The sequence below is a fragment of the Zea mays genome, chromosome 4 (genome assembly GCF_902167145.1).
Source record: "Zea mays cultivar B73 chromosome 4, Zm-B73-REFERENCE-NAM-5.0, whole genome shotgun sequence".
Lineage (NCBI taxonomy): Eukaryota > Viridiplantae > Streptophyta > Magnoliopsida > Poales > Poaceae > Zea > Zea mays.
In genome coordinates this window covers 59,029,716-59,044,075 of record NC_050099.1, presented here as the reverse complement: position 1 = coordinate 59,044,075, position 14,360 = coordinate 59,029,716, and the positions used below count along the sequence as shown (strand labels likewise).

At 44.5% G+C, this 14,360-nt stretch overlaps 1 protein-coding gene across 2 annotated transcripts; it reads right to left on the bottom strand.

Annotated features, from left to right (window-relative positions):
- Positions 1-518: 518 nt before the first annotated feature.
- LOC100277749 (uncharacterized) lies at positions 519-13,914 on the bottom strand. Of its 2 annotated transcripts, none has more exons than NM_001364101.1 (3): positions 13,644-13,838; positions 12,069-12,209; positions 519-802 (listed from the first exon to the last, which is right to left on the bottom strand). In NM_001364101.1, the coding sequence occupies exons 1-3, from the start codon at positions 13,671-13,673 to the stop codon at positions 782-784; spliced, it is 192 nt and encodes a 63-aa protein (NP_001351030.1). In that variant the 5' UTR covers positions 13,674-13,838; the 3' UTR covers positions 519-781. The 2 variants fall into 2 exon arrangements, with proteins under 2 accessions (NP_001351030.1, XP_035822743.1); XM_035966850.1 differs by lacking the exon at positions 519-802 and adding an exon at positions 1,826-2,032 and having other exon boundaries at positions 13,644-13,914.
- Positions 13,915-14,360: the final 446 nt, after the last annotated feature.

Sequence of the window (14,360 nt, the reverse complement as noted above, 5' to 3'; positions counted from 1 at the left end):
AAAATCAGAGCTTGCACCATCGAGTGCAAAAAGAAAACAGGGAGAAGCTCGAAAGACATCCGTAAGGGGATGCAGAGCATGACGAAGCTACAAAAAGTCGTTCCTAAGGGAGCGCATAGTAAGTTCCAAAGCTCAGAAGTCGTTCCTAAGGGAATGCAGAGCAAATACCATGGAAATAGAAGGTGAAGAAGCTCCAAAGTCGTTCCTAAGGGGATGCAGAGCTTAAATGCCACCGAAATATAAGGTGAAGAAGCTCCAAAGTCGTTCCTAAGGGGATGCAGAGCTTAAAGACTCCAAAGTCGTTCCTAAGGGGATGCAGAGTCTCGGTGTGGCTTCGTGTGTGTTCGGGACATTCATTTGCACATTACATTACATCATTCATTGCATTCATACACATTCATTTAGACATTTGTAGGATCATCATCATCATAACATGAAGCACGAACAGAGATACTCCATCTTCGACGACAGTGCTTCGATGAACACAAAGAAGCTTCGTTTCAAACGTATACATGTGACGCAACAGGATGCTTTGTTGTGTACAAAAAGAAGGGAATGTGTTTTTCGCCTTCGGCTCAAAAAATACAAGTTTCGTCCACAGCAAAGCAACTTGTACATGGATGAAAAGGTAAAAATATATTACAAGGTATGGACAGTTATACATAACATTGTTCAATCCTTGATTACAGTTTTTTCTACAAAGTTAATACAAATGTTACTAAGCTCTACACAGGCAGGCCTAAGAGAAGCTTCAACAGCCTTCGGAACGTGCTTCGGACTATCAATCTTCGGCACCGCCATCCTGCAGATAAACAAACGGTGTAAGGTAAAAAAGAAAAATTACAAGACATAAAGCAAGCAACAGGTATAAGTTCTATACCGGCTTAAGCAAGTTTCGGGCTTCGTCACCAGGCAACTCTCGCCCACCCTTAGCCCAAATCTGAGTTATAAACCTGTTCCCGATGCTCCGGGCTTCACTGGGGATATCAACCAAGTACGTTGGAGACAGACTGAAGGTTGGTCTATTTACTATTTTTGCGTGCGTGCAACCAGCCTTCATAAATGCTGCAGCTGTGCCGCGAGAAGCTAGCAAGGCACAGAGGTCACCGTGCCCGGCTATTACTTCATCAAGCGCCTCAACTTCATTTTCAGTATGTTCGAAGGTGCTAGGTATGTCTTCATGAAAGGGAAATGTGCCCTTGGGCAATTTCTATAATGTTTTGGTGATTAAGTGCCCAACACATTTAATTGAGTTCTAATGTGCAAAATAAAGTGAGAAGTGCAAATCAAGGAAAAAGGTATGTTTCTAGACTTGGTGAATTGTTTTGTGTACTAACATGGTTATCCAAGTGCTAGAAACAGTGACTAAAGAAGAAGAAAGGAAAAGGGAAAAGCTTGGCTCTATGTAGCCAATCCTCAGCTCGGTCTGGCACACCGGACTGTCCGGTGGTGCACTGGACAGTGTCCGGTGCGCTAGGCTGGTCCGCGTGAAGTCGTCGCTCTCGGGACTCAACGGCGGCGTACGGCTAAAAATCACCGGACCGTCCGGTGGTGCACCGGACAGTCCGGTGAGTCGTTCGCGGCGAACTCGTCGCCCTCGGGAAAAGCAAAGGGTGTGGAAGCCCTCCCAAGTTATCGGGCCCACATGCACCAATCCTTCCCTTGATGGCCTCAGATGGCTATGCACGTGTACCAGGTAACTTAATAAGGCTATCACGAGTTCAACAATTTGAACTCATCATCCCAAGGATCTCCCACCATACATGCATACTACAGTAATCACATTCGATACACACACTTCGGAGATAAGAGCGGAAGACTTTACAAAACATTCTTTTCATTTCTAAAACTGAAGTTTATTACATAGGAAGAGTTACATTTATTACAAGTCCTGATATACTCAAAGTGCATAACTTACTACATTAGCAGGAAGGTAGGACCCCTCCAAAGCTTATACACAAGCCTAACTAATCCTCCTCTAGAACTGAAAGCGCCCTCCAGCCTCACGAACACATAGAGTACTCCTCATCACCTACAACAACATAGGTTCGAAAACCCTGAGTATGGAGTGTACTTTCGCAAGTCTTACCCGACTAAGGAAAAATGACTCTCAAGGATATGCTGGTTAAATAGGAATCAAGGAAAAGGTTTTAGCAAGAATCAACTTAGATACTTTTTGCAGAAATAGCTTACTAAAGTGAGTCCTTACTTTCAATATTTTAACGCCAGATTAAATATTAATAGACTCTGGTTGCATCTAGTCTAATTTCACCATCTCATCAATACAACATCTTTTTTATTCATAATGTTTACATCCTGACTTAGGTTGCAGGGCAGCGATCAAGTCTCCACTCTCCGGGGATATAACGATGATCCGAATCGATTTACTCAGCTGAGGATCTCTAACCACACGACATATGTAGCACTTAACCCTTGCATATGTCAACCGTTCCCACAGATCCTCCACAACGTGAACCGGTCCGCGCTACCCGGGAGCACAGTACTCCTCCGTCCAGCCTCTAGCCAGGAGGGTACACACTACTGAAAGGGAAATGTGCCCTTGGGCCATTTCTAAGTATTTTGGTGATTGAGTGCCAACACAAGTGCTTAAATGTGAATTTATGCTCATGGATGAACAAAATGCAAATCAAGAGTAAAGGTATGTTTCTAAGCCTTAGTACATTGGTTTTGTGTACTAATATACTTGTCTAAGTGTTAGAAACAGAAAGAAGAAGAGAAGAAAAGAGGTGAAAAAGGCGTGGCTGTGTACAGCCAAGACTCAGCTCGGTCTGGCACACCGGACTGTCCGGTGGTGCACCGGACAGTGTCCGGTGCGCCAGGCTGACTCGGCGTGAAGTGGCCGCTCTCGGGAATTCGCCGACGGTGTACGGCTATAATTCACCGGACTGTCCGGTGTGCACCGGACTGTCCGATGAGCCAACGGTCGGCCGGGCCAATGGTCGGCCGGGCGATCTGCGCGGGACACGTGGCTGAGCCAACGGTCGGAAGGGGGCACCGGACTGTCCGGTGTGCACCGGACATGTCCGGTGCGCCAACGGCTCCCAGATCTGCAACGATCGGCTGCGCCGTTTAAGGAAAGAAATCGGGCACCGGACAGTGTCCGGTGTGCACCGGACTGCCGGTGCGCCCGACGACAGAAGGCAAGGATGGCCTTCCAGATTTGCTCTCAACGGCTCCTAGCTTCCTTGGGGCTATAAAAGGGACCCCTAGGCGCATGGAGGATAACACCAAGCAACCTTAGAGCATTCTTGATCATCCACACTCAGTCTTTGCGCATTCATTCGTCATTCTCAGTGATTCGAGCTCCGTTCTAGTGAGAACTTTGAGATAGTCTTTTGAGCTCGTTTCTTGGCCGTGTGTGTGCGCATTTTGCTGTGGATTTGTGTGTGTTGCTTCCCTCCCTTACTCCGTACTTCTTTGTGAAATTCAATTGTAAGGGCGAGAGACTCCAAGTTGTGGAGATTCCTCGCAAACGGGAAAAGATCAAAGTAAAGAAGAACACCGTGGTATTCAAGTTGATCATTGGATCACTTGAGAGGAGTTGAGTGCAACTCTCGTCCGTTGGACGCCACAACGTGGAGTAGGCAAGTTTTGTACTTGGCCGAACCACGGGATAAACACTGTGTCATCTCTGTGCTTGATTTCTTGTGGTTATCGTGTTTGGACTCATCTCTAGCCACTTGGCAACTATTGTGCTAACGATTAACCAAGTTTTTGTGGCTTAAGTTTTTAAGTTTCACAGGATCACCTATTCACCCCCCCCTCTAGGTGCTCTCAATTGGTATCGGAGCCGTTCTCTTCAAGAAGGGACTAATCGCCCGAAGAGATGGATCCTAAGGGGAAGGGAATCGTGATCAACGACAAGGAGAAGGAGTCCTTCGTCAACGAGCCAAAAGATGACAAGCATACCGACTCGGGCTCGGGCCACAAACGAAAAGATGGGAAGAAGAAGAAGACAAGGTGCGTCAAGGAGATTGTCTACTACGATGATAGCGATGAGTCTACTTCTTCCCAAAAGGACGACGACAACGACTACAGGAAGACGGTCAATTCGAACTTTTCATTTGATTATTCTCGTATTCCACATAGTTCGAATTCGCATTTGCTTTCCATTCCTCTTGGCAAACCTCCACACTTCGATGGGGAAGACTACGGATTTTGGAGTCACAAAATGCGTAGTCACTTATTCTCTCTCCATCCAAGCATATGGGAGATTGTAGAGAATGGAATGAAATTTGATAGCTCGGATAGCCCTATGCTTATAAATGAACAAATCCATAGAAATGCACAAGCTACTACTGTTCTATTAGCATCTTTGTGCAAGGAAGAGTACAATAAGGTGAGCGGCTTGGACAACGCCAAGCAGATATGGGACACCCTCAAGATCTCTCACGAGGGGAACGACATCACCATGCTCACTAAAATGGAGTTGGTGGAGGGCGAGCTTGGACGATTCGCAATGATAAGGGGAGAGGAGCCAACCCAAACTTACAACCGGCTAAAGACCCTTATCAACAAAATAAGGAGCTACGGAAGCACGCGATGGACGGACCACGATGTTGTTTGCCTAATGCTAAGGTCCTTTACCGTTCTTGATCCTCATCTCGTAAACAATATTCGTGAGAATCCCAGGTACACGATGATGACGCCCGAGGAGGTACTCGGAAAATTCGTAAGCGGGCGGATGATGATCAAGGAGGCGAGATACGTCGACGACGCTCTAAACGGTCCAATCAATGAGCCTCAACCTCTTGCTCTCAAGGCAACAAGAAGCAAGGAAACGCTACCTAGCAAGGTGGCACAAATTGAGGCGGCCGGACTTAATGATGAAGAGATGGCTCTCATCATCAAGAGATTCAAGACGGCACTAAAAGGCCGCAAGGGGCAACCAAGCAAGACCAAGACAAAGGGGAAACGCTCATGCTTCAAATGTGGTAAGCTTGGTCATTTTATTGCTAACTGTCCCGACAATGATAGTGATCAGGATCAAGGGAACAAGAGGGAGAAGAAGAAGAACTATAAGAAGGCAAAGGGCGAGGCGCATCTAGGCAAGGAGTGGGACTCGGACTGCTCCTCTTCCGACTCCGACAATGAAGGACTCGCCGCCACCGCTTTCAACAAGTCATCCCTCTTCCCCAACGAGCGTCACACATGCCTTATGGCAAGGGAGAAGAAGGTGAGTACTCGAGACTCCACTTATGCTTCTTCTAGTGATAATGAGTCTAGTGATGATGATGACATAGACTATTCATGCTTATTCAAGGGCTTAGATAGATCTAAGATAGATAAAATTAATGAATTGATTGATGCCTTGAATGATAAGAATAGGCTTTTAGAAAAGCAAGAGGATTTGTTGTATGAAGAACATGACAAATTTGTAGAAGCACAAAAATCACTTGCATTAGAGATTAAGAGAAATGAAATGCTTTCTTGTGAGTTGTCTACATGTCATGATTCAATTTCTAGTTTAAAGAGCATAAATGATGATTTAAATGCTAAACTAGAAAGATCTAGTAAATTAACATCTTGTGTAGAACATGTTGTGATTTGCACTAGGTGTAAAGATTTTGACATTGATGCTTGTAGTGAACACCTAGTCTCAATTTCCAAATTAAAAGATGAATTGGCTAGTCTTAATACCCAACTTAAGACTAGCAAAAGTGATTTTGATAAGCTAAAATTTGCAAGGGATGCCTACACAATTGGTAGACACCCCTCAATTAAGGATGGACTTGGCTTCAAGAGAGAAGCCAAGAACTTAACAAGTCATAAGGCTCCCATTCCCGCCAAGGAGAAAGGGAAGGCCCCTATGGCTAGTAGGGTGCAAAAGAACCATGCGTTTCTGTACCATGACAGGAGACAATCTAGAAATACTTATAGGAATTATAATACTTATGATGATTTTAACCCTCATGCCATGTTTGCTTCTAGTTCTTCCTATATGCATGGTAGAAATATGTCTAGGAGAAATGCTATTCATCATGTGCCTAGAAAGAATATTATTCATGCTCCTAGGAAAGTAGTGAATGAACCTTCTACAATTTATTGTGCTTTAAATGCTTCCTTTGCTATTTGTAGAAAGGATAGGAAAATAGTTGCTAGGAAGTTAGGGGCAAAATGCAAGGGAGACAAAACTTGCATTTGGGTCCCTAAGGATATTTGCACTAACCTTGTAGGACCCAACATGAGTTGGGTACCTAAGACCCAAGCCTAAATTTGCCTTGCAGGTTTATGCATCCGGGGGTTCAAGCTGGATTATCGACAGCGGATGCACAAACCATATGACGGGGGAGAAGAAGATGTTCACCTCCTACGTCAAGAATAAGAATTCCCAAGATTCAATTATATTCGGTGATGGGAATCAAGGCAAGGTAAAAGGGTTAGGTAAAATTGCAATTTCTAATGAGCACTCTATCTCTAATGTGTTTTTAGTAGAGTCTCTTGGATATAATTTGCTATCGGTTAGTCAATTATGCAATATGGGATATAACTGTCTATTTACAAATGTAGATGTGTCTGTCTTTAGAAGAAGTGATGGTTCACTAGCTTTCAAGGGTGTATTAGACGACAAACTTTATTTAGTTGATTTTGCAAAAGAAGAGGCCGGTCTAGATGCATGCTTAATTGCTAAGACTAGCATGGGCTGGCTGTGGCATCGCCGCTTAGCACATGTAGGGATGAAGAACCTTCACAAGCTTCTAAAGGGAGAACACGTGATAGGTTTGACTAACGTGAAATTCGAAAAAGATAGACCTTGTGCAGCTTGTCAAGCAGGTAAACAAGCGGGAGGAACGCATCACAGCAAGAATGTGATGACCACTTCAAGACCTCTGGAGCTGCTGCATATGGACCTCTTCGGACCCGTCGCCTATCTGAGCATAGGAGGAAGTAAGTATGGTCTAGTTATTGTTGATGACTTTTCCCGCTTCACTTGGGTGTTCTTTTTGCAGGATAAGTCTGAAACCCAAGGGACCCTCAAGCGCTTCCTCAGGAGAGCTCAAAATGAGTTTGAGCTCAAGGTGAAGAAGATAAGGAGCGACAACGGGTCCGAGTTCAAGAACCTTCAAGTGGAGGAGTTCCTTGAGGAGGAAGGGATCAAGCATGAGTTCTCCGCTCCCTACACACCACAGCAAAATGGTGTGGTAGAGAGGAAGAACAGGACGCTAATCGATATGGCGAGGACGATGCTTGGGGAATTCAAGACCCCCGAGCGTTTTTGGTCGGAAGCCGTGAACACGGCTTGCCACGCCATCAACAGGGTCTACCTTCATCGCCTCCTCAAGAAGACTTCGTATGAGCTACTAACCGGTAACAAACCCAATGTATCTTACTTTCGTGTATTTGGGAGCAAGTGCTACATTCTAGTGAAGAAGGGTAGAAATTCTAAGTTTGCTCCCAAAGCTGTAGAAGGGTTTTTGTTAGGTTATGACTCAAATACAAAGACGTATAGAGTCTTCAACAAATCATCAGGTTTGGTTGAAGTCTCTAGCGACATTGTATTTGATGAGACTAATGGCTCTCCAAGAGAGCAAGTTGTTGATTGTGATGATGTAGATGAAGAAGATGTTCCGACGGCCGCTATACGAACCATGGCGATTGGAGAAGTGCGGCCACTGGAACAAGATGAACGAGATCAACCTTCTTCCTCAACTATGGTACATCCCCCAACTCAAGACGATGAACAGGTTCATCAACAGGAGGCGTGTGATCAAGGGGGAGCACAAGATGATCATGTGATGGAGGAAGAAGCGCAACCGGCACCTCCAACCCAAGTTCGAGCAATGATTCAAAGGGATCATCCCGTCGACCAAATTTTGGGTGATATTAGCAAGGGAGTAACTACTCGATCTCGATTAGTTAATTTTTGTGAGCATTACTCCTTTGTCTCTTCTATTGAGCCTTTCAGGGTAGAAGAGGCCTTGCTAGATTCGGACTGGGTGTTGGCCATGCAAGAGGAGCTAAACAACTTCAAGCGCAATGAAGTTTGGACACTGGTGCCTCGTCCCAAGCAAAATGTTGTGGGAACCAAGTGGGTGTTCCACAACAAACAAGACGAGCACGGAGTGGTGACAAGGAACAAGGCTCGACTTGTGGCAAAAGGTTATGCCCAAGTCGCAGGTTTGGACTTTGAGGAGACCTTTGCTCCTGTGGCTAGGCTAGAGTCCATTCGTATCTTGCTAGCATATGCCGCTCACCATTCTTTCAGGTTGTTCCAAATGGATGTAAAGAGCGCTTTCCTCAACGGGCCAATAAAGGAGGAGGTGTACGTAGAGCAACCCCCTGGCTTCGAGGATGAACGGTACCCCGACCACGTGTGTAAGCTCTCTAAGGCGCTCTATGGACTTAAGCAAGCCCCAAGAGCATGGTATGAATGCCTTAGAGATTTCTTAATTGCTAATGCTTTCAAGGTTGGGAAAGCCGATCCAACTCTTTTCACTAAGACATGTGATGGTGATTTGTTTGTGTGCCAAATCTATGTCGATGACATAATATTTGGTTCTACTAATAAAAAGTCTTGTGATGAGTTTAGCAGGGTGATGACGCAGAAATTCGAGATGTCAATGATGGGCGAGTTGAACTACTTCCTTGGGTTCCAAGTGAAGCAACTCAAGGACGGCACCTTCATCTCTCAAACGAAGTACACGCAAGACTTGCTGAAGCGGTTTGGGATGAAGGATGCCAAGCCCACAAAGACTCCGATGGGAACCGACGGACACACCGACCTCAACAAAGGAGGTAAGTCCGTTGATCAAAAAGCATACCGGTCAATGATAGGGTCACTACTTTACTTATGTGCTAGTAGACCGGATATTATGCTTAGCGTATGCATGTGTGCTAGATTTCAATCCGATCCTAAGGAGTGTCACTTAGTGGCAGTGAAGCGAATCCTTAGATATTTAGTTGCTACGCCTTGCTTCGGGATCTGGTATCCAAAGGGGTCTACCTTTGACTTAATTGGATATTCAGATTCCGACTATGCTGGATGTAAGGTCGATAGGAAGAGTACATCAGGGACGTGCCAATTCTTAGGAAGGTCCCTGGTGTCATTGAACTCTAAGAAACAAACCTCCGTTGCCCTATCCACCGCTGAGGCCGAGTATGTTGCCGCAGGACAGTGTTGCGCGCAACTACTTTGGATGAGGCAAACCCTCAGGGACTTTGGCTACAATCTGAGCAAAGTCCCACTCCTATGTGATAATGAGAGTGCTATCCGCATGGCGGAAAATCCTGTTGAGCACAGCCGCACAAAGCACATAGACATCCGGCATCACTTTTTGAGAGACCACCAGCAAAAGGGAGATATCGAAGTGTTTCATGTTAGCACCGAGAACCAGCTAGCCGATATCTTTACCAAACCTCTAGATGAGAAGACCTTTTGCAGGCTGCGTAGTGAGCTAAATGTCTTAGATTCGCGGAACTTGGATTGAATTGTAGCATACATGTGCTTATGCCTTTGATCATGTTCATTCTGCATTTTGTTGCTTATTGTGGTGCTCAAGTTGTACAGACATTCCCTGGACCTCACAAGTCCTTGTGTAAGTGATGCACATTTTTAGGGGGAGTTGTGTTACAACTTGACCCTTTGAGACTAACCATATGCTTGAGTTTGCTTGATTCAGTCTCGAAGGAGAATTGAAAAGGAAAAGGTGGACTTGGACCATGAAAGACTTCCACTGCACTCCGATGAGAGGGTAACTTATTCCAAGTTCATCTCATGAACTCTTATTGCCATTTACTCTTAATTGAAGATTTTGGTGAGGCAATGGGGTTAATGGGCCAAGATTGATCCCGTTTTGGTGCTTGATGCCAAAGGGGGAGAAAATAAAGGCCAAAGCAATAGATGGATCAGCTACCACTTGAGAAACTTTGAAAATAGTAGAATAGAGCTTTTGGTTTGTCCAAACTCTTGTATTGTCTCTTTTGTCAAAAGTTGGCCTCTTGTGGGGAGAGGTGTTGATTATGGGAAAAAGGGGGAGTTTTTGAAATCTCTGATCGATCTCTTTTGGGATGACTCTCTTTATGCTTCAACATGTGTGTTTGACTTAGAGATAGAGATTTGAGTTTGATTTGCAAAAACAAACCAAGTGGTGGCAAAGGATGATCCATATATGCCAAAATTGAATCAAAATAAATTTGAGTTTTATTTGAAGTGATATTGCACTTGTTCTAGTTGCTTTATGTTGTGTTGGCATAAATCACCAAAAAGGGGGAGATTGAAAGGGAAATGTGCCCTTGGGCCATTTCTAAGTATTTTGGTGATTGAGTGCCAACACAAGTGCTTAAATGTGAATTTATGCTCATGGATGAACAAAATGCAAATCAAGAGTAAAGGTATGTTTCTAAGCCTTAGTACATTGGTTTTGTGTACTAATATACTTGTCTAAGTGTTAGAAACAGAAAGAAGAAGAGAAGAAAAGAGGTGAAAAAGGCGTGGCTGTGTACAGCCAAGACTCAGCTCGGTCTGGCACACCGGACTGTCCGGTGGTGCACCGGACAGTGTCCGGTGCGCCAGGCTGACTCGGCGTGAAGTGGCCGCTCTCGGGAATTCGCCGACGGCGTACGGCTATAATTCACCGGACTGTCCGGTGTGCACCGGACTGTCTGGTGAGCCAACGGTCGGCCGGGCCAACGGTCGGCCGGGCGATCTGCGCGGGACACGTGGCTGAGCCAACGGTCGGAAGGGGGCACCGGACTGTCCGGTGTGCACTGGACATGTCCGGTGCGCCAACGGCTCCCAGATCTGCAACGATCGGCTGCGCCGTTTAAGGAAAGAAATCGGGCACCGGACAGTGTCCGGTGTGCACCGGACTGTCCGGTGCGCCCGACGACAGAAGGCAAGGATGGCCTTCCAGATTTGTTCTCAACGGCTCCTAGCTTCCTTGGGGCTATAAAAGGGACCCCTAGGCGCATGGAGGATAACACCAAGCAACCTTAGAGCATTCTTGATCATCCACACTCAGTCTTTGCGCATTCGTTCGTCATTCTCAGTGATTCGAGCTCCGTTCTAGTGAGAACTTTGAGATAGTCTTTTGAGCTCGTTTCTTGGCCGTGTGTGTGCGCATTTTGCTGTGGATTTGTGTGTGTTGCTTCCCTCCCTTACTCCGTACTTCTTTGTGAAATTCAATTGTAAGGGCGAGAGACTCCAAGTTGTGGAGATTCCTCGCAAACGGGAAAAGATCAAAGTAAAGAAGAACACCGTGGTATTCAAGTTGATCATTGGATCACTTGAGAGGAGTTGAGTGCAACTCTCGTCCGTTGGACGCCACAACGTGGAGTAGGCAAGTTTTGTACTTGGCCGAACCACGGGATAAACACCGTGTCATCTCTGTGCTTGATTTCTTGTGGTTATCGTGTTTGGACTCATCTCTAGCCACTTGGCAACTATTGTGCTAACGATTAACCAAGTTTTTGTGGCTTAAGTTTTTAAGTTTCACAGGATCACCTATTCACCCCCCCCTCTAGGTGCTCTCAGCTACTCCCACCATCTCCCATGCCCAGTGCGCGGTTGTCTTTTCACGTATGGAATAGCCGGGTTCAAGCTTACCCTGTCCCATATCCAGGGCATGTGGCCAGTTAAGATAGTCCTTGATCATATAGGCCTACATACGCATCCAATCCTTAATTAACCTGGGTGGAGCATCACCTGTTCCTAGCCCAAGTATCGATTTAAGTACTTCCACCCTTAGGATTGTTTTGTGTTCCTAAGGATGAAAAGAGCATTATAGGGAACTTTGCAGTAAGATCCCACCATGCTCCCAATGAAAATATTCTTGCAGGTAGAAGCCATCCTTCCTCAGGATAACCCTGAGCTAGGCATTAATTCAAAAGACAACCTCTATCCATAAGATCTAAGCAGGGCTAAGCATTTTTGTAAATCATATTTTGATACTTCATCAGAAGTATCTATAAAGGCATGGATTCAAGGTAGTCGATGCATCAAATAGTTTTCAAACAATACCTATAAACTTAATGCACATTTCACTAGACTTAAAGTGTATAAAAGTCTTTTAAAAATACAAGGAAGGGGCAAATGCACCGGGGCTTGCCTTTATTGCAGTGAAGAGGCTTAAGACCTTTCTACCCAATAACCAGTTAGATAGCTCCATCCACTTGCTGAATAGGCACTGGAGCAAACTCCTCTTCCACAACCACTTCGTCTTGAATTTACACTCCTTCTGCTCGGAGCTCTACATGAAATGATATGAACATAAATGCATATACTTGTGCAACTACAAAGAAGATACTTTAAAGCAATACAAACTACACCTTACTAAAGGTGCACACAAAACTAACCAAACAACAGGGGAGCCAAACATTCTAATATCATCACTAAGCTCTCAAGCCACACAAGGGAACTCTACCTCCATAACCAAGAACTCTATGCTTGCCTTAAGTAAGGACTTACTTCTCTGACTTGAATCCTACAACTTGAACTTCTAGAGGATTAGAACAATCTTCAAACTACGCCAAAAATCCAGATCCTACTAGGCACTCTTGCTTCTTTATCCAAAGATCAGGTTTCACTTGTTAAACTTGTTCCTTCTTCCAAATTTCTAATCCACATGTGATTATATTCTTCTTATTATTCCAATTAGGGACTCTACAAGGATTTCTGAGCAAATGGCTTACAAACAGTCCCAAACTTTTACCAAGAGTTTATCTTCTGATAACAAGACTTTCCACAAGTTTTCACAATTTGTTGTGCTCAACTTTTATTTCTAAAATTCCAATAATCCTTCCAAACACATCTTTAATTCACTTAAAATTTGCTAACTGATCTAAAAATCCTAAAACCAACTTTACCAGAGGGCTCTTGATTTTAGACATCCAACAAAATTTGTCCCACAATTTTTGGATTTTTCTACAATTTTTGGCATCATTTCCAAGTTGTCGGGTAATTGAATAAAAGGAAACAACTAAATCTAGGCTGAAATCACATAGAACAAAAATTATGGGACACAAAAGCAGAGCAAAAACACTAAGAGGTTCAGTTTCAGCTGAAGTGAAACAGTCCCCCAGACAGTCTGACAGAGGAAGTTTAGGTGCATTTTACTCTAAATTTGTTAAGCACCAAGTCAGACCCACATAGCAAAACATGTACTTCTTTACATGGTCTCCAACCTTGTTACATAGTTCTTAGCCTAGCACCTGGTGGAATGGTCACAAAAGTGTTCCCAAACTGGCACCAAACAGTGCAACTTCAGCTTTCAGGCACTGATTGAAATTCAGTTTCTGTAACTGACAGTCCCAGTTTTAAGCAACTATTACTCCACTTTTCATGCAGTACAAAGTCAACCTTACTTAAGAAAACTTGTTCACTATTGTATGGTCTTCCATTTTACTATAGAAACCATAGTCCATAACCCCATATATTAGCCACAAGAAAGCTCCGAAGTTGAGCAAAACTCACTGAAATTCAGTTTTAGATAACTGAATCAAGTCTGAAATTAAAGTCTGACAGCATGTTTTGGAACGCAATTTTCTCCCTGTTCTAAGCATATTCAAGGGCATGATCCTTACCAAGGGTTACTCCCCCAACATTTATCTCCAAGTTTGCTACAGAAACTAGAGCCTAAAAGCACATGGATTGATCACAGAACAAACATAGTACGATCGTGTACCTTGCTGAGTTGTCTTGGCCACGGCGACATGGCCAAACTGACCGGCGTGGTCACTACTGGCAGACCGATGGTGTGCCAACACTTGTGCAGAGCAAACCTAGTGGCTGGGAAGAGACTGGCATCAACTGGAGCACAAGGACTTCCACACTTTTACACTGGTCTAGGGCTAGAATCCGAAGGCCAGGTGAATCCTTCACTGAACTAGATTTCAGAGCCACCATATATATAGCAAACGTCCCTAGACATGGCCAACATGCAGTGAAGCAGTGTGTCCTAGAGCGCCAGCACATATGGACTTCAACACGTGGCTAACATGCTCTCATACCCCACCAGTACACAACCTTGGTTAGGACACTGAACCTGGTCCATTTTCTCCACACAAATATCAGTTAGGGATATGCTTTAATATGTCCAAGAACTGAATATTCTTTCCAGCCGAGGGTGGGTTCTAGACCTCAGTTATACCCTCCACACTTATCTCAACTATACACATATATGTATCTCTTTTGTCCCCTACTGCAGACAGCAAAACAAAACAATTAAATACCTCACTGCCACTGCTCCTAAGTCAGTCCAAACTAGATATTTTCCTAGCAGCAAGTGAGGTCTCTAGACCTTCAGTTAAATATCTCTACTTTACCATTATCCAAAATTCGAGTAACACTAGCAGACAAATCAGCAGGGGGGGAAAGATCTTCTTGAGTCTCCAATTCAGTA

Bases quoted from the DNA above. Each gene is read 5' to 3' on its own strand.
- LOC100277749 (XM_035966850.1), bottom strand. From the start codon at position 13,673: ATGTCGCCGTGGCCAAGACAACTCAGCAAG. The intron at 12,210-13,643 runs GTACACGATCGT...CATTTCATGTAG, and splicing joins GGCCAAGACAACTCAGCAAG to AGCTCCGAGCAGAAGGAGTG. The intron at 2,033-12,068 runs GCAAGCCCCGGT...ATGTTGTTGTAG, and splicing joins GCCTCTTCACTGCAATAAAG to GTGATGAGGAGTACTCTATG.